General features: G+C 42.2%; 1 protein-coding gene across 2 annotated transcripts in view; it reads right to left on the reverse strand.

Moving 5' to 3' along the window:
- Window positions 1–14,639, reverse strand: part of TRPM6 (transient receptor potential cation channel subfamily M member 6) — a 142,861-nt gene extending 128,222 nt beyond the window's left edge. Inside the window, exon 1 of one of the 2 annotated variants that reach the window (XM_032427461.1) lies at window positions 13,974–14,211. In XM_032427461.1, coding sequence (XP_032283352.1) covers window positions 13,974–13,991 — 18 coding nt within the window. In that variant the 5' untranslated portion in view covers window positions 13,992–14,211. Of the gene's footprint in view, window positions 1–13,973; window positions 14,212–14,549 lie in introns of those variants that run through there. The other variant, XM_032427462.1, reaches the window with a different exon arrangement.
- Window positions 14,640–20,862: the final 6,223 nt, after the last annotated feature.

Here is a 20,862-nt window from a genome sequence, read left to right on the forward strand (position 1 = left end):
TAATAAAAACAAAAAAACTGTGTCCCAAAGACCAACACCAAAGGGGAAAAACCTATGTTTATAAATAGATACCAAGTATGGGACAAAAGCATGATGTGGGACTCCTTGAAAGCAGAAATCCCTCTGCCTGCCGATATTTGGGAAGGCTTCAAGGAGGACATGAGACTTAGGAAAGTCCTTGAAAGGTGACAAAGGTTTTGGGAGGTGGTGATAGAATGCCATGGTGGTTAGAAATGCAGAGATTCCAGCCTGGAAGAGAATTCAGAGAATACTTACGGTAAAAGCCATGAGGTCACTGGGGAGTAGAGAACAGAGAAGATGAAAGAGCCAAGAACTTCTGAAAATAACTAAACATAGGGTGCAGAAGAGTTCAGGGAATAATGAACAAAGAGTTACTAAACAGGATGGTGACATGAACCTGAAGTAGAGAACGGAGAAAGTTTTCCCTCTTCAATTAAAAAAAAAAAAAGTGATTATGAAAGTAGGATGTTTCAAAGATAAGCTAAGAAGTTTAATACTGACAAGAAAGTAAGGAGAGGGGCACCTGAGTGGCTCAGTGGGGTGTCTGCCTTCGGCTCAGGTCATGGTCTCAGGGTCCTGGGATCAGGCCCCACATCGGGCTCCCCGCTCAGCGGGGAGTCTGCTTGTCCCTCTTCCCCTGCTTGTTCTCTTTCTCTCTCTCTCTCTCTCTGTGTCAAATAAAATCTTTTAAAAAAAATTAAAAGGAAAAGAAAGTAAGGAGAATGGCGATTTTGGCCACGATCACTGAGCAGACTGAGAGAGATTTAGGAAAGAGGTTGCAGAGGCGCCTGGGTGGCTCAGTTGGTTAAGCATCCGACTCTTGATCTCTTGATCTCAACTCAGGTCTTAATCTCAGGGTTGTGAGTTCAAGCCCCATGTTGGGCTCCATGCTAGGTGTGGAGCCTACTTTAAAAAATAAATAAATAAATAATAAAATAAAGTCTATTTAATAAAAAGGAAATAGGTTGCAAAACAGGAGGCAGCTAGTGTAATATACCCTTGGGAAAACAATATTAAGAACAACAGCCACTAAATCAACCATATAAAGCAAAAGCCATCATCAATGTAAGCCTTTCGTATCTGCCAAAGGCTGTGCTAAGTGCTTTATGTGCTTTAGCTACAATAATATTCACAACTGTGTGATGGGTACAATTATTACTACCTCTTAATGGAGGAGGAGCAGGTTCTACCAAACACCAATTCTAGAGCTCTTTTGCAATATGTTTAAGAGGCCAAAATTGAAAGAACACGTATTTTATGTTGAGAAAGCCTAGACCTTGTTTTTGGATAAAAGAGAAGTCAATAAAAACAGAGAGAGAAGATACAAGAGAGAATGAAAATGACTTTAGAGACTTAGAGGGGGTGGGGCAGGGGATTGGTGAAGAAATCGTATGAACAGCCATGGAGGAAGGCTCAACCTTGAAGAAAATGCTTCCTCTTCTGATAAAGCCAAGGAGAGGATGACAAACGTTTCCTTCTTTTTAATTTTGCCCAAGACCCTATTACCTATGTGCTACGGAAGTCAGCCCATTTCGCTCTGAAGGCTGCAAATCTCAGCATTCTCCTTTGCCCCTTATCAAGGGAGAAAAAGGAAGGTAGGAGATACACCTGTGCAATCATACGTCCCCTTTTTATTACTCGCACTTCACAGTATAACAGCACAATACACTGTGCGTTCTACGGATCACAAAGCATAGGAGATACTCTCTCAATAGGGGATCCACGGAACTTAAGATAGATGGGGAACACCAGTAGTATCCCACTGGATATACTCTGGAGCAAAGTGGCACACGATATTCCAAGGATGTCCCCAATACACTAACCTAAAAATGAGTGCCTCAGAATATATGGGTCTGCAGACATCTACACTAAGCAAATAGGAATTCAGGGTAAAGGATAAGAGTAAAGACCTATTGGGGCGCCTGGGTGGCTCAGTCGTTAAGCGTCTGCCTTCGGCTCAGGTCATGATCCCAGGGTCCTGGGATCGAGCCCCGCATCGGGCTCCCTGCTCTGCGGGAGGCCTGCTTCTCCCTCTCCCACTCCCCCTGCTTGTGTTCCCTCTCTCGCTGTCTCTCTCTCTGTCAAATAAATAAATAAAAATCTTTAAAAAAAAAAAAAAAAGAGTAAAGACCTATTGATTCGATTTCTTAAATAGCTCTTGCATCAGCCCACCTCTCTCCATCTATATTGCCACGATCCTAAGGTCACCACGAATTCTTGGCTAGATGGCTTCCCATCCGGTCTTTCTGCCTCCAGATTTCCCTTCTCTGATCCATTCTCTGCAGTAAAGCCTATAGTCTTCTTAAGTGAAAAAGTAAAACCTAAAACCTTTCAGTGGTTCCCCCAATGCCATCAGGATAGTTTAAAAGTCCTTCACCAGGTTTATAGCCCACTGCCTATGACATCTGAGCTGCTCCCTCTCTCACCTGTCTCTGGCTTCTCCCTACTTCAATCTCTACATTCTAAATATACTCAACAACTGTGAATCCTCTGAATTCGCCTCCTACTCCTTCCATGCTGTTCTCTGCTGAGGATATTCTCCACTCCCCTCCTTTTTCCACCAAGACAGACATCATAAAAACCTTCATAGAAACTCTCCGAATCTCTGAATCAGGATCTCCTTCCATGTGCCCCTGAGCCTTCTGTGCTTACCCCCACGCACTGCACAATCATGACCTATTTAGACTGACTACACTCTAAGCCCTGGAACATAGGGAACTGTCTTGTTTCTTGTAGTATCCCCAATATCTACCTGAGTTCTGGGTACACATTCAAGCACTTTACTAGAGTTTCTTAAGTATATCCTAGAGGACAAAGGCATTACATGGGATGAAAAGAAAATGTTTTGGGGCTATATAAACACATGCAAATAGTGTGACTCTCCAGAAGAGATAAATTCATTATTAGCCATTGTTCCCCTAAATATATTTGACCAAGGATCACCTCTGAGGGTAAACACACTTGTTTGCACAGGGTACAATTTTGGAAGATTCTCTTCCAAGAGATTTCTGCCAGCTCTCAGTTCAGAATGTTCCCTCCCCTAAATCTTATATCTTAATGTAAGATTTTTATCTTCATCTTTAAGCTTTTCAGCTGACTTTAAAAAAAAAAAAAAAAAAAAACATCTTTGAGATGTTTAATTTAAAAGATAGGAATCTTTAAGATTTCTATCTTAATTTAAGCTACAAGATTTAAGGTGGTGTACCAATCGGTTTTGTTTTTGTTTTCTTCAGAAGAAAAGAATTCTCATCCAGAATAAGTAATTCCACTAATATTCCAGAAGGAAAACAATGTTTTAATAAAATGAGTGTGGTCCAGGAAGTTGAGAATCACAAGTCTGTCAGTGGGATACCGAGAACTCTGTGAGTAACAGGGGTTGGCAGATGAGAAATAGCCTTTGCTAGGATAAAGTTTCCCAACTTCTCTTTCTGGCTGTTACACTTGATTTTCAAAGTTCCAATGATGTTTAGAAACCAACTGTTCTTTCAGTGCAATTCAGGAAGGAAAGGGGAAGATAATAACTACCACGGAATGCCTTTCTCATTCTTTGTCATTGAGGAGCAAAACTACGGAGCAGCTTTCCCTTTTCACGGAGTTTTAGTCATTAAGATGTTTCTTCTGTATATCTTCTGCCATTGTAAAGTGGGAAGAAATATATTATATCCATAAGGAAAAGACCTTGAAATGACCCAAAAGGTAATTATAAAAGAGGGATTAAACAAAAGAAAAGCAGCTTTTCTGTTTTAAGAATGTGTCACTCAAATGCTCAAGGTATTTCGTGACTCTATTACATAAAGAGGAACCGTCTACCTTAGCCACCTCATGTCTCAAACTGACCAAGACTCTCTCCTTGACTGAACTTGGCTCACGCTCTTTCTGACTTGAGTCCTTTTTCTGAGTAGGCCCCAAACTCGGGCTCTGTGGTTGGCCCTGCTAATGCAGTTTTAGCAAGAATCTGCTGGGTCAGTTAGTGAAAATCCCCAACCCCTGGTATCTGATCACCCTGGCCTGCCTTCAGCAAGAATCCTGTGGAGTTGGTCTAGCAAGAATCCTTCTGGCTTTGATCTTTTCTCTTGTGGTTTTCCAACCACTGACCCCCACCCTGCTCCTTCGCTATCAATCTCCACTTGTTGTAATCCGAATTGAGTCCCATCTCTCTGCCCTACTGCAAAACCCCCATTGCAGCAGACCCTCTTGAATAAAGTCTTCCTTACCGTGTTTAACAAATGTCATGAAAAATTTTTAATAAAACCCAAGCGCCACACACACACACACACACACACACACACACACACCATCTGTAGGTCAGAGAACAAAACTCACAAACATTGGAATCCCAGTAACTCTGAGACTCTGGTAGACTGAACCTTACAGAGCTTTTCCCTTCAGCTAAACTGGAAGATAGACTCTGACATCAGGAAGACTCCATAGAGTGGACCTCAGAGGGCTTACCGATCACACTCCATATTTGCTGAACCCAAATACCAGCCAGCAAGATGCAATTTCTGTCTGAAAAGTCTCCACTCTAAGAGTTGCTTCTCAAGAATATGGTTTCCCTCTTAAGGCTGTAAGCTCAAGAGACCAAAATATGAGCCTGAATGGTTTGCCTCTGTATTACATTCAAGAGCAAAGATCCAATCTATAAAGTCTTAGGCCGATTCACCATTCCCTCGTAATTTGCTGGCCTAAAGACTCTAACAAATTTTAGAAAGTTTAAATTTTAAGATTCTGGACCCTCTTCTCTGTTTTACTCCAACAATGCCTACTTGCTTGACCTTCCTGTCACAGAGCAAAACTGTCTGCCTAGAATCCTGAGTTCCTCTAGGCCAGGTAAGGACAAAGATTATGGGGGAAGCAGTCGGCAGGGGCTTTGTTTTGTTTTTTTAAATCACTTTAAAGCAGACACTAACAGTAGTGACAAAGTTTGGAGACGTTTAACTGATCTAGGCCAAGGATCTATAGAGTACCCTATGGGCTTAAATTCTTCTAGGAGTAAAATTCTCTTTCCTAAGATTATAAGATTTAATTTAAAAAAACTTCTTGACTCTTTTAAAGATCAGTGGAGGACATCTATTTTCTCCAGAAAGAAGGAAGATACTTCCATATTCAAAGACCAACCTGCTCCACTATAAGATAAGATGCCTAGTTCATTCTGTAAGATAATATTAATAGCAGCTATCTTAGTCAGTTTGGGCTACTATAAACAGAAGACCATACACTGGTGGTTTATGCAACACGTTTATTTCTCACAGTTCTGGAGAACAGAAGTCCAAGATCAGGGTGCCCAGATGGTCAAGTTCTGGTGAGAGCCATCTTCCTGGTTTACAATGGTTACCTTCTCCCTGTATTTTCACATGGCAGACAGAGATCATCTCTCCTGTGTGTCTTCTTATAAGGGCATCCATCAAGACCTAATTACCTCCCAAAGGCTCCACCTCCAAACGCCATCACATAGGAGATCAGGACTTCAACATATACATTTTGGAAGACACAAACATTCAGTCCACAACAGCAGGACTTTCTGTCCTTTATTCAGCACTTTCTGTGTACCCACCTGCACAATACGAAGTACTTATGTTAACTGCCCAAGAAGGTGTGGGAAGTAGGTCAGTTATTACCGCCATTTTACAAATGAAAACATGGAGTCAGAGAAGTTGAACAACTGCCCCAAAACACAACGGCTCATACAAGTGACACTAGGATTCAGACATGGCAGTCTGACTCCAGTTGGCGCCCTTAACAACTTCAGTTCACTATCACTGACCTCCAGAGCTTGCACCTATAGCAACCCCCGAAGCTGTATGGTGTTTTATGGTTTACAAATCACTTTCCTGAACATTGGACCCTCACATGAATCCCATGCGGTCCCTAGTAGATAATATGAGTAAGATCAAGCAAATGAAATGCCCAGAAAAATCCCGGCTACATAGCATGTTTTCTGTGAGTATCCTCAGACCCATAGAGAAATGTCAAGAGGGTCACGAAGCCCTGTAAACTGTGTACAGCAGTCCCCCTTTGTCCGTGGTTTCAGTTACCTGCAGTCAACTGCAGTCTAACAAATCATCCGAAGATCAGTAGTAGCCTAAAGCCATGTCACAATGCCGATATCATTCATCTCACTTCATCTGACATCATCACAAGAAGGGTGAGTACAGTAAGCTAAGATAGTTTGAAAGAGAGACCATATTCATGTAACTCTGATAACAGTATATTCTTGTAACTGTTTATTATTAGCTACAGATCGTCATCTCTGACTCTGCCTAATTTATAAATTAAACTTTATCATAGGTATGTACACATAGGAAAAAACAGTATGTATTGAGTTTGATACTATCCACAGTTTCAGGTATTCATTGGGGGTCTTAGAACATACTCCTTTCATTAGATGAATTAAAATAAAAATAAATAAATGGACATATCCCCCTTTGTGTGGATGTGAAATGTGCATTTCTCAGGAGAAAAATCTCAAGAGCTGGGTCAAAAATAAGTGCCACACAAAGGATCTGAACAAACAGTTCTCCAAAGAAGATATACAAATGGCCAATCAACACATGAAGATCCTCGACATCATTAGTCCTTAGGGAAATGCAAATCTAAACCACAAGGAGATACCTCTTCACACCCACTATAGGATGACTATAATCAAAAAGTAAAATAATTTAAGAGAAGGGGAGAAATTGAAACTATCATATACACTGTTCATGAGAATCTAAAATGACACAATCTCTCTGGAAAACAGTCTGGCAGTTCCTCAAAAGGCTAAACATAGAATTAGTAAGTCCACTTCTAGGTACCTACCTAAGAGAAATGAAAATGTTATGTCCATACAAAACCCTATATACAAATGTCCACAGCAACATTTATTCATAATAGTCAAAGATCAAAAACAACCCAAATATCCATCAACTGATGGACAAATAAAATGTGATATGGAATATTATGCAGCAATACAAAAAACATGAAGTACTGATAACATGCTACATGGATGAACTTTGAAAACCTTATGATAAATGAAAGAAACCAGAGAAAAAGGAATACATATTGTAGGTGTGCATCTACATACAATGCCCAGAACAGACAGACCTGTAGCGGCAGAAAGTAGATCAGTGGTTGCCTAGGGCTGGTGGGGATAGAGGGACTAGGAGTTGACAGCTAAGAGGTGTGGGGTTTCTTTTAGATATGATAAATATGGGGCGCCTGGGTGGCTTAGTCGTTAAGCGTCTGCCTTCGGCTCAGGTCATGATCCCAGCGTCCTGGGATCGAGTCCCACATCGGGCTCCCTGCTCAGCGGGAAGCCTGCTTCTCCCTCACCCATTCCCCCCTGCTTGTGTTCCTGCTCTCGCTATCTCTGTCTCTGTCAAATAAATAAATAAAATCTTTAAGGAAAAAAAAAAAGATATGATAAATGTTATAAAATGGATTATGGTGATAGATGTACGATTCTATGAATATACTAAAAGCCATTAAATTGTATACTTTAGGTGAATTAGGGGTGCCTGGCTGGCTCAGTTGGTAGAGCATGTGACTCCTGATCTCAAGGTCATGAATTCAAGCCCCACACTGGGTGTGAAGACTATGTAAAAACAAATAAATAGGTGAATTATGTGATATGTGAATTATATCTCAATTTTTAAGTGGGGAGCAGCACAGGCAAAGAAAAAGACCCATCACAGAAAACCACAATAGTCCCCCTCTAATCCATGGGGGATACATTCCAAGACTCCCAGTGGATGCTGCAAAGAGCAGACAGTATTGAATACTATGTATATTTTTTTCCTGGATACATATACCTATGATAAAGTTTAAAAATTAGGCACAATAACTAATAATAGACAATTACAACAAGGTATGTAAATGTGGTCTCTCTCCCTCAGAACCTTGTTGTATTATACTCATCCTTATGACCATGATGATGATGTGGGATGCTAAAAATGCCTGTGATGAGATGAAGTGAGCTGACTGACGAAGGCATTGTAATGTAGTGTGAGACTACTTGGCTTCATGATGATTTGTTGGAAGGAGGATCATCTGCTTCCAGACTGTGGTTGACTAAAACCACAGAAAACAGAACCACAGACAAGAAGGGACTATTATATTTAAATAAGTAACAGCCCACAGGCATAAAGCAGACCACAAATGTGTTTCATTCAACCAATAAAGTTTTTTCAAAAACCTTCTGAAGCAACTACTGAGATGTAAAAACCAAGAGGTTTCACATTCAAGAAAGAATCTGGGGGTGGTGGGGGACACAGAATCTGACAATACTAGGCTTGCATTTCAACTTGGCAACAGTCAGTTGGGGCCATCTGCGGGTCGCCATGTTTAGTCAAGATTTAGACTGACCAGTAAACCTAGGTCCCCCCAGCAGGCCTGGTTTTTGAGTTTGAGTGTTTGAGCTCCTGGATCTATTGCTTTCATTGGATTTTCAAAGGAATTTCTGCCTCAAAACACATTCACAGCTCTTAGGAGGAGGTGGCCATTGAATGGTGGCTATGTGCTTCATAGTTAAGGAAACTGAGGTAGCTTGCCTAAGGCAGAAGGGCATGCATCCAGCAATAAAACCACCTTTCCAACTATTCCTTTTATTATTCTTCTCACCTTCCTGCTGATACTTCTAGAGACTTAATTACCACATTCTGCCCCTTTTTTGATTATAACTAAGGAAAATCAGTGATAAACAGCATGCCAGACATTCCAAAATGGTGTGTTATTATCAGGCTCTATAATCTAATCCAAGGAAAGTTTTGCCTAGCCCTAAGTGTCTTCAGTTGGTATGGGCAATTTGAGGGGGCCCACCTGGCCCATATCCCAACACATTCCAATACTAGGAAAGATAAGATGAATGTTAATCTTGCACACATGGCAGGGGAATAAAACACCAAGAAAGGGTATTTTCTCCAAGGTCACCCACACACCTATTACAGAAAGCAGAAGTTTCTGACAGACAGGGATGTTTCCATCCCTGGACCAGGTGGTTTGCTCATGTCAAAAATGACCATTATAAGAAGCTCTGAATCTGCAATCAGCAAAGTGAGCAGAGAACTTTGGTTGCTCATAGTCATTCATCCCACTGGGCTTTGAGTTTGCCAGGAAGAAAACTATCTCTTTTTTGGGGGGGGGGGGGGGCGGGGAGAGAATCCCCAGCAGGTTCTATGCCCAGTGCAGGCTTTGATCTCACAACCCAGAGATCATGACCTGAGCCGAAACCAAGAGTCAGATGCTTAATGGACTGAGACACCCAGGTGTCCCTGGAAGAAAATTCTGTATAATGGCCATATATAGAATAGAGCACAACCAAATTCACCAGGCTGATCTCTCCAGTCAACACGCACAGCACCATTGCAACCCTGGGATACCTGACGGTTACCCAGTCCTGGAGCGTTTCAAGAACTGCAGCAGCATACAGCACAGGGTCACTCCACAGAGGGCTGTAAAGCAAACGCCAACAGGGAAAATGCAGGGAAACCGGCACTGGGAAAGGCACCTGTCTGGGCTACCAAGTAAACCTCTTCGTTTCCAATCGAAATGGATCAGGAGGCTCTCAAGAGGCACATGCTTACGAACTCAGAAAAAGAATGTAACCCCGAAGCCAAACAAAACTACCACTTCTCGGTGCTCCCAATTGCATAACTGGTCACGGCACTCTGAAATAGTCTCAGAGTTTATCTGTACTATAAATAACTGAGGACCTCTTCCCCAGAGATATGGAAATACCATGGAAGAAAGAGAAAGCAGCATTAGTCCACCCCGACAAGGCGACCTGCCAAACGTTCTGGTGTTAAGGGCATCAAAAGAAAAGTTCCCAGGGCAATCCATTGCTACACCCTCCACATACCCTGGAAACCACGGATTCCAGGCAGTAGCTGAACCCAGCTGCAAGCAAATTCAATCACCCTCATCAAGTTATAGAATGAATCCCATTATGGAGTTTGTGTGAAAATTTCTGGTTTTTTGTTTATTTATTTAATTGTGGTAAAATACACATAATATAGAATTTACCATCTTAACTATTTTTTAAAAGATTTTATTTATTTATTTGACATAGAGAGAGAGAGCACAAGCAAGGAGAGTGGCAGGCAGAGGGAGAAGCAGGCTCTCCGCTGAGCAGGGAGCCCAATGCAGGGCTCGATCCCGGCACTCCGGGATCATGACCTGAGCCGAAGGCAGATACTTAACCAACTGAGCCACCCAGGGGCCCCCATCTTAACTATTTTTAAGTGTGCAGGTTAGTATTGTTAAGTATACTCACATACTTGTGCAACCAATCTCCAAAACTTTTCATCCTGCAAAACTGAAACTTTACACCTATTAAATAACTCCTCATTTCCCTCTGCCCCAGCCTCTGATGACATTCATTCTACTTTTTCTTTCTATGAACTGGACTACTTTATATACCTCCTATAAGTGAAATCATACAATATTTGTCTTTTGGTGACTGCATATTTTACTTAGCATAACATCTTCAAGGTTCATCCACGCTGTACCATGTTTCAGAATTTCTTTCCTCTTTAAGGCTAAATATTCCATTGTGTGTGAGAGAGAGAGAGTGTGTGTATGCATTCAGAAAATCTATTTCTGGGGGCGCCTGGGTGGCTCAGTCGTTGGGCGTCTGCCTTCAGCTCAGGTCATGGTCCCAGGGTCCTGGGATCGAGCCCCGCATCGAGCTCCCTGCTCCACGGGAAGCCTGCTTCTCCCTCTCCCACTCCCCCTGCTTGTGTTCCCTCTCTCGCTGTGTCTCTGTCAAATGAATAAAATCTTAAAAAAAAAAAAAAAAGAAAATCTATTTCTGTATCTCAGGGGTGTGATGTTGTTGCTCTGGTGACAGACAAGTTATGCAGTTCAATTTGTAATGGTCATGATTTTATACTGAGAAAGAAGGAGAAACAGAGAGAGCCTGGATTGTGTGATGTTTGTATTCAAGGAGAAGAAAAACAAGCTAACCAAAGCAGCAGTGGGGCTCAATTTCAGCATCGAGAAGCATCACCCCATTCCTCTCCAGCTCAAAAATAAGTTTTGTCCACTATATATTCCCAAGTTCTGGAACAGGTCTGAGCACAGAGTTGGCACTCATAAATTCATAAATATCTGCTGACTGAATGAATCCAAAGAGTGATTGAACGCTCCAAGTCCAGCAGTTTGAATACCTCTGGATTGGAGAGAGATGAGGGATAGAAAGGGAACTTTCTGTTTGAATTTCTATTAAAAGTATTTGAATTTCTATTAAAAGTGTTTGAATTTCTATTAAAAGTGTTTGAGGGGCGCCTGGGTGGCTCAGTCGTTAAGCGTCTGCCTTCGGCTCAGGTCATGATCCTGAGATCATGTGTCCTGGGATCGAGCCCCGCATCGGGCTCCCCGCTCAGCGGAAAGCCTGCTTCTCCCTCTCCCACTCCCCACTGCTTGTGTTCCCTTTCTTGCTGTGTCTCTCTCTGTCAAATAAATAAATAAAATCTTTTAAAAAAAGTGTTTGAATCTAATTGAACATAATAAAAAAATTAAATGATTTACCACAAGAAATTATTTTTGCATTGTTAGTGGAATTTTTTTAAGGGAAAAAAGTCTGAGAAGATAATCTGTCATAACATCAATTCAATGTACCTCATGCATACCCTTTCTCAGAGAGCTACTGGAAAAAGTGCTCCACTAAAATGATGGAAAAAAATCACAAAGACATGGGATATAAGAAACAGGAACCAGCATAGCAGAGGAAAAGGGAATCCCCGTGACGATGCTGAAGACAGAGCCCAAAGTAAGAGCTGTGCATCCAACATCAAGACTGGAAAGGTCTGGAGAGGCAAAGCAGGTCAGAAAGCTGTACTCAAGATAAAATTGGTTAAAATAGGTATTACACAGGATCATCTTGAGAGAAGATTTAGGCAACTGGCAAAGAACTTGTTAATTAAATTAGTGAAAAATCCATAGAAAATTCTGGAAACACACACAGAAAGACAACTCTGGGGGAACACAAAAGTTAGAAAGGGGGAGTAACCATATACTACATAACTCAGCTTTTAATAGTGTGTGAGTGTGTGTGTGTGTGTGTAGGAAGGCATAGTACTGTTGAGCGGACTAAATACTAACCTAACTAAAAACTATGGATAGCTATATTCTGTAGATGTTAGGAACAGGAAGGACCATGTGAATGGTAGATGCAGGAATGCAAAAGAAATCTAAATCCTTATACTCCATCTGGAAAGTCATTTCCAGTGACTACACATGAAAAATCATGAAGGAGCCACGTAAGTATTATTTAGAGGCATGAATAAGTATCAACAAGCTAAAAGAGATGAACATGATTGCTCTTTCAGAAAAGCAGGAAATGATGGAGGGTTCTGCTGTTTTAAGCAACAAACCTTATGGAATTATTTGACTCTGAACTATGTGTATATACAACCTCAATAAAACTAAGAAATCAAAAAGAAAAAAAAGCACAGCTGAGACCCACTTTGGAATATCTTACCTAACAATGATTTTTTTTTTTTTAAATAGGAAATAGTTGCCATGTAGATTTCTGATGGGACACGAAGAAATAACTGAGTTATAGGGAGGATGGACATTTGGGAGTTCCAACACTGGACGAGTCTACCTACAGAAGTGTAATAAAGTCATTCTAAGACTGTTTGGCTCTTCACCCTATCCTGAACGCCCATGATCAAAAAAATCCAGTGATAAAGAAAAAGCAGCAAGATATATTTCAGGTCCAATATTTACCAAGCCCTTGATAGTTCTGGAATAGATGTCCTGCCAAAAACATGAGCCATGATAGAAAATTGTAAATAGTCAAAATAAGACCCAACTTTGTGGCAAATCACCAGTGTGCTATATGGGTCTTTTCCTTCTCCTCCAGGGTACAATCAATTCAAAGTGCTATTCACACCCTTGTCCATCAAGGCAAACTTAACACTAGAGTACTACTCCCTAATTTTGGCCCCAAAAAGGAGGCTCATGCTGAGCCCCATCTCGAAAGATTTATAATCCCTGGAAGATAGGGGCTGGTGGGGGAAGGGAGATAAGAAACGTCCAGACTCTTACAGCCAAACCCAGGTGTCAGTCTAACAAGAATATTTAACGCTTTACCAGTTCTGGTAGAATCCAAAGCAGATGAAAAATTCACATCAAAATTTGTACACCAGGGGAAAGAAACTGAAGAACTCCGCCCCCACTTTGGCAATTAGGTGTGACCCACCTTCTCCCTAGGAACAAATGATCAAAATGCTATGTGCGGATACAACACTCTCATTCTTAGTGGTTTAAAGCACTGCCCTGGGTCCAAATCTCTATTTTCCTCCTTCAGCTTCATTTTCCTCACCTGTAAACCAGTGTGGTGGGCTGAAGGGAGGGGTGATGATAGACTTCATTGGGTTATTGCCAAGATGAGGTGATAACAATCACAAACTTTTGCACCCCGCTAAGTATGTTAGGCATTATTTTCTAAGTGCCCGGCATATACAGCATCTGATTTAATCTTCAAATTATAAGTATTATTATCCCACTTCCAGATGAAGAAGAAGCACACAGATTAAGTAACTTAAAGATCATAGTTAGTGGTGGAGCGGGTATGCTAATTCAGGTGATCTGGCTCCAAAGACAGTGCTCTTAACATCCAGTCTGTACCGAAACACATGAAATACAATGCGCACAATAAATGTTACGTATTCACACACACAGCGTATGCCAGTCCAGACAAAGTAGGTAAGTGATAGCCAGTTTGACGTTTGGTTGCCTTATGAGACCAAGGCATGACCAGGGTCTCCACTCCTCTCCCTAAGCCCCCAAGCTCACTTTTTTCCCAAGCGTCCCCAGCGGCTGGGGGCACCCTCCCTCTCCAAGCCCCCAGAACTTTCTGTCGCGCTCCGGACCACGAGTGGAGAGGAGCCGGTCCGCAGGTCCCGAAGCTGCGAGTCCCCGCGGCGCGAGGTAAGGGATGGGCGCCCGGGGGGCGGCGGGGAGTTTACCTTGACCTGCACTCTCATCGCTCCGGGACTCCCGCGCCGGGCACACACGACCGCCTGGGCACTTCTCCCGCGGCCTCCGGGAACCGCGGCACCCGGCTCGTCCGAGTCCCCGCCGGCCAGACGTGCCCCTGGCCGCTCCGAGCCGAGCCTTCTCTCCTCCCTGCCCCCGGCTCACGCCACGTCCGGTCTCCTCTGCCGCGGGCCCCGAGCGGAACCCGGGAGCTACCTCCTCTGCAGGGACGTGTCCCCACCGCCCTGAGCTGAACCCCGCGCCCCGTTAGGTTTCCGCTCTGACCCCACCTCCGCGCTGGCCCCATTCCAGCTCCTGGAACGGGGACTGCGGGACCTGCCCTTTAGTGGGTGCCCTACGTTAGCCGAAACCTCAGAGATGATAATCAGCTTCAGGTGGGGACCCGAGGACTGGAAAGCAGGTGTTTCATAAGTCCCAGCTATTCTAGATCCTACTTAGGTCCGTGCGCGACTGGCCCCACCCACAGCCGCCTGGGGCCCTGGGTGCAGATCAGGTAAATGGCCTACGGCCCTTTTGCCCCGCCAGCCCTGGGCGGCCTTGCCTACCTGTAAGCGCTCCACAGCTGGTCGGGCTTTCATCCTTGACTCGCAGGCCCGCTCGCAAAGCCTTATCTGAGCTTCAGACTTGTGGAGTCACATCTGGGCTCCACCTCCACACGCTGCCTTTTACGGCCCTGTAGATTTGTCAAGATACTTTTTCGCTTCATTTACCTCCTGTGTAGAAAGGAGGTGTATTTCTACCTTACCTAAATGAAAGTGAAGGCCAAATAGAATGTTCGGTAACAGACGTATTTGTGGTATCGTATTGTTCTTGTTGAGTCACTGTGGTAGGGGGAGGACATGAAAGAGTTAGCCTGACGCACCACTTCTACTATCTTGGAGTTACTGGGTATGTCAAGGGACCCCTCAGCGCCTGAGTTTACTTGTCTATGCGATGGGAATGACACCGAATAAACCCACCTTCCTCAGAGGTTCTAGTGAATAAAAGAAATCCATAAAGTACCATACAAATGCGTTCCTGGTTTCTGTTATTTTCGGTGCGTCCTTCTAGCTAGGCAGTCTTGAGGCAGGTGGGGTCCATGACTATGGGTGGATCCCAGTGTGTTGGCAGATGATGCTCACTTGTAATTACAATGCTGGTTGTAATTAACTAGTGCTGTAATTAACAATGCTAGCCATTCATCCCTGATTATTGACTTAGGAGTAGGGGCACCTACCCTTTCAGTCCATTCTGAATTTCTGCCCAGTGAGCTCACATTGGCAGACATGGTTAACAGGTTCCCCCTCCCCCCATTTCTTTTTTTTTTTCCTGGGGTTTATATACATTGTTTATATACATAGTTCTTCCCCCTCCCCCCATTTCTTAGCGTGGTTTAAACGAACATATATTAGAAAACTTGAACACCTCATATGTGCTGTAACATTGTTTTCCTATTAACACATTCACTCCTTCCTTGACCCATCTCCTTCAAAATGTTAATGATCTGTAGGCAGTGAACAGGTTCAGAAGCACCCCCTAAGGCAGGTAAGCACGTCTTGATTGGTGCTCCTCCATATATCTCCCCTGTTAGGTCTCTCACACCACTAGAAACTGGGAGCTCTCAGAAATCTGCAGACCCACCAAGAAGACTGGACATTTAAGACCCAAGATTCTTAAGATCTTGGTGCACTGTGATCACTGCTTCTAGTTTAATGTCTTTGGTAAATTTACATGTTAGTATGGTCACATGCTCTTTTCTGATCAAGCTGCAAGGCACAAAGTCTAAACTACGAGGGCCATTCCAGGGCTTATGGCATCTGATGTGCTCATTTACAAGCTGCCCTGGATTCCCTTGTATCAGAAGCACCTGAGGAATCTGTTAAATCCGCAGATTCCCAGGGCCCCACCCACTCCTCCCAGACCATTGATATTGGAATCTCTGGGGTGCTGCCCAAGAATCTGTATCTTTCACAGCGCCTCAGTCGATTTAAAGGCTTATCTATAGAAGTCTTCTGGCCACAAATATACCTATGCCCAAAAACTAGCTCTGAAATCTAAACTTTAAAATGTTCATTAGTAGTCTACTCTGGCTTGACTCAGGCCAAAAAATATTTCCTGAACACAGACTGTTTGTCAGGTATCCTGCTGGGTGCCGGGAAAACAAAGATGAATAAGACATTGTCCAGTCTGCAAGGAGTTTGAGTTTGTAGGAGGAAGAACAATCACAAATGAAACAGTACCTGGGGCACCATTGGTAACACTTGTTAATAGAAACAGTGCTATATTTTCTCATTTGTTTGCCCTCCCTTATCCCTTTTTTCCTCTTCCCATTCTTAACTCCTATGTCGACTTCTCTGTCAGACCTCCCTTTTTATCCCGGGCATTGTGTATGTTTGTTTCCAGACCCAACATGGTTTTAAGATACTGCTCCAACTTTTAAAGTCAATCTAATGATTTCAGAATGGAAAGGAATAGCTGATTTTTCAGCAGAGAAAAATGGGTATGACATTTTTTTTTTTAATGTGTGAAGATCTTTTTTTTAATGTGTGAAGATGATGAGTCCCAGTAATTGGAGGCCACTTAGGGGTAGTTTCTAATATATGCATTCTTCTCCTGAAGAAATTTGTTTCAGCTTGGATTTGGTCTTGATTGGGTTTACTTGGATAGCAGTGAGGGTTGTTGGGATTTTTGCACAGTAATACTTACCATCCTCTCTGGACAGTCTAGGAGGGAAAATGAGAAAAAAAAAAAAAAATAGCTCTGTTCCTTTGCACCGAGAAGAAAGAGCACCATGGGGGAACTCTGGCCCCCCGTGCATCAGGGCATATTACCACCTTTGGTTTGTGGTCCTCACTCTGGGTGGTCACCCCTTTCCTTCCTGAGGCATACAGGAAACAGAACAAATGCACTGGTATTCTGAAGGGGATATGGAAAGTATGGTAAGCTAGCGTGGGTTCCACCGAGAGGAAAGTTTAAAGGTATGGGTAATTAATTGAAGAAGTCAGATGAGGGTGTGTTGCCAGCAATGAGGGATGCAATTCAGCCCTCCCAGTCCATTCCTGTGTAAATGTTTCTGTTTTTAGACTTCCCTATTCAAACCCAAGGGGCTGGGTTTGAATTTCATGCATTTATTTTCCCCAACAGCTACAAAAATTGCCAGGCCCGCGGATAGATACCATCTTCTTCAGCTTCTTCAAAACAAACACAGTTGACACTGTTCTTCGTTCAATGACCACAAACTCCTCCCATCCCAGCACACACCTCTTTGCAATGGGACTTTGCAAGAGCCCCCCCTCCCCCATGAAGAGGTTCAGTCTCTTCTCCACAGCCCTAAATCTGCACTAGACTTGTGGCAAATAAAATATGGCCAAAGTGACACGGTTAAAGTTCCTGAGTCTAGGCCTCAAGTGGCCCTGCATTTTCGGCGTTCCCCTCATGTAACACTACCCTAGACCACCATCCTGGGAAGAAAGACCAACCCTCAGAAGTACACAGAGAACCCTCAGAATCATGTGGCATAATCAACCAATGTTATTTTAAGCTACTAAATTTGGGGGTTACTTGTTGTAAAGCAATACATAACTCAGTTTCTTTTCTCATTGTTTTCCTTAATTTTTGTCCACACAAAATCTCTGTGAGGATTCACTAAAGGTCAGAAATCTTCACTGTGAGTCTCAACAGTTTCTCAACTTGTAAGGTGTGAAGCCAATGAAAATTTGAACACAGGTCTGTGTGGCTGTAAAGGTCCATGGTTTTTTGTTTTATTTTGTTTTGTTTTGTTTTTACACACACCTTGAACATAAGGAGCATTCATTAAAATTTAGTTGGGTAACTGTATGAATCAGAAGTTGGTTTTTATTACTTGCATATATCAGACTTAAGAATATATCTATTTGACAGGAAATGTCTACCAGTACTAAAAATTTTAACCTTTAGTCCTTTTCCCTTGATTAAATTACTTGGGGGGGGGGGGGGGCGGGGCAAAAACCACTATTCAACCGATTACGTTTTCCCTGAAAGGTGAACACAGTTGTTCATCCATGGAACGAGTACTTCAGTAGTTTAAGAAACTTTGTTATTCCATTTTAGGTGAGAAAACTGAAAGACAGAAAAAATATATGGCTTAACTAGAAGAAACCAACTAATTAAACCCTCCATACCTGCCTCATTTATCCAGCACTGTTTTTTCTTTTAACTTATTTTTATTTATTTTTTTAAAAGATTTTATTTATTTATTTGACAGAGAGAGAGAGAGATAGCGAGAGCAGGAACACAAGCAGGGGGAGTAGGAGAGGGAGAAGAAGGCTTCCCGCCAAGCAGGGAGCCCGATGTGGGGCTCGATCCCAGGACCCTGGGATCATGACCTGAGCCGAAGGCAGAGGCTTAACTGACTGAGCCACCCAGGCGCCCCTCTTTTAACTTATTTTTAAATGAGTAGAACTTCACAGAAAGTTACAAAAATCATATATAGGATCCCTTGAACTAAAATGAGAGGCTTTTGAAAACATTTTAAATTGATAATATTTTAAGTATTCCTTCTGAAGTACTCTTTACATTATCAATGTGTGCCATGAATAAAGGAGGGAAGAAATTACTACTTATCAGGCACTCACTGTGAGCTGTTGAGATAGGACTTATTTTTTAAATTTTATTTATTTATTTATTTTCTTAGGGAGAGGAGGGGGGCAGGGGCAGAGGGAGAAGGAGAGAGAATCCCAAGCAGGCTCCCACCCAGCACAGAGCCCATTGCAGAGCTTGATCTCACAACCCTGAAATCATGACCTGAGCAAAAATCAAGAGTCAGACTGTTAAGAGACTGAGCCACCCAGGCACCCCTATGCCTTATTTTTATTTAACACATTATTAACCACCATTTTATATAATAACTGGGTTTCCAAAAAGTCAAAACTTGTCCAGAGTCACAGACTGAGTAAGTAGAAGAATTGGAATTCCAAAACAGTTTGTCTGACTCCAAGGCCCATGGTGTTTCTATGCTATCGGAGTTCCTATCCAGAATAATCTCAACTTCTATTTACTACTGAGGTTTTATTTTGCTTTTGTTTTAATGTTACTTCAATGAAAGTATTTATAAACTCTGAGCAAAGACTCATTTTTTTCCAACTGACTTTCCGTATGGTAGCAGATTTACACAGAAAAAGAAACTGCAGGGATCCAGGACTGATGAGACCTTTAGATTACGTCCTTCTCTAAACAAATCGAGTGTGATTTCCTTAATGGTAAAGATGCCCAAGCATTGCAGTAATATCCTTAAAAGTATAATAATTCAAACTTTTTTGAGACAAGGTCATTATGTTTAGATACTAAATCTGGAATCGCTATAATCTAACCACAAAATTTATCTAGCCATCTTAAGTAAATAAACCCTAAGGGTTGGCTGTGTGGTTCTGAGTGAGGGTTGGCCAGTCTCTCCACGTGGTCTTTCTTCCCAGGATGGTGGTCTAGGGTAGCGTTACATGAGGGGGAAGGCCGAAGCTGCAGGCCCAATGGAGGCCTAGACTCGGGAATTTCACAGTTCTGGTAGAATGGAGCTTGTTTTACTCACCTAAGAATAAAATGTGGTCATTAAAGTCTTCACAACCCTGTGACCCAGAAAGATCACATCTAGAACTCTCACCCAAAAAAACCCACCTTACATATGATCCTAATTTGTAGAATAAGATAGTCATATCAAAATTACATAATATGTTAGAAATTAGCTGACAGTCTGTTATTAGAGGAGTAATTAAATTACTAGATGTGTAATTATGTAGCTGTTGAAAACTGCTAACAATGAAGATCCTAGAAGAAGGCCAAAAAGAGAGCTAGAACAGTGCGTATACTGCATGAGCACAACTATGTAAAAAAAATTATGCAGAAAAAAATTAGAAATGGCTCCTTTTTGTTTTTCTAAGTATTCTGTACTGTGATCTTATTATTTTTATAATTTTTAAAATTAATTAAAAGTGAAAATCTCACATATCTTGGAATGACTCACAGGATTACCTGAAATTCCCATTTTATGGTTTTTCTGATCATTTATTCCCCCTGATGAATAAAACATGAATTTCACTCATATCCCAGACCCTTTGAGCCCAAAGTTCAGTACCAGTGCTATTATTTTTTTTATGTTTTATGATTCATGTATTACACTCCAGAGCCTGGTGCTTCTCAACCACACAGGCTACAATAATTTTGTTCTGGCTAAAGCCGTTCAACTGAACACACAACCCTGATGCCAATTTCTTCTTTGCCAAGGAAATGTGTGCACCACTATTTCATCAATACTTATGGAGATCAAGATCAATGATGAAAGAGCGACAACATAAGAATGAAAACATGTCTACGTGAATTTCAGCAGGAATCCACATATTACCATAGTTTATGAAGTTTCCCATTGGCCTTTCACAGTAATGAAACAAAGATATAGATTACACTTTGCAAGAACACAAGGTCTGATATTTCTTTTTCTAAGCCCCTAATACCTACACCAAGCAATGTGTATGTTCTTCTCCCTGACTTTTCGTCTGCATACTATTTTGCGAGTATAAGTATATTTTATTTTTTTTTAAGATTTTATTTATTTGCGAGAGAGAGAATGAGAGACAGAGAGCATGAGAGGGAGGAGGGTCAGAGGGAGAAGCAGACTCCCCGCCGAGCAGGGAGCCCGATGTGGGACTCGATCCCGGGACTCCAGGATCATGACCTGAGCCGAAGGCAGTCGCGTAACCAACTGAGCCACCCAGGCGCCCGAGTATAAGTATATTTTAGATGCTATTTCTTGAACATGCCCCAAAACTTTTGTCACTATAGACACTTTGAACTAACTCAAGATGGTTCCTCCACAGAGCTTGGAATTCATCATATTTATTATTCTGTGAA

The sequence above is a fragment of the Phoca vitulina genome, unplaced genomic scaffold (genome assembly GCF_004348235.1).
Source record: "Phoca vitulina isolate PV1807 unplaced genomic scaffold, GSC_HSeal_1.0 scaffold37, whole genome shotgun sequence".
NCBI classification, from domain to species: Eukaryota; Metazoa; Chordata; class Mammalia; order Carnivora; family Phocidae; genus Phoca; species Phoca vitulina.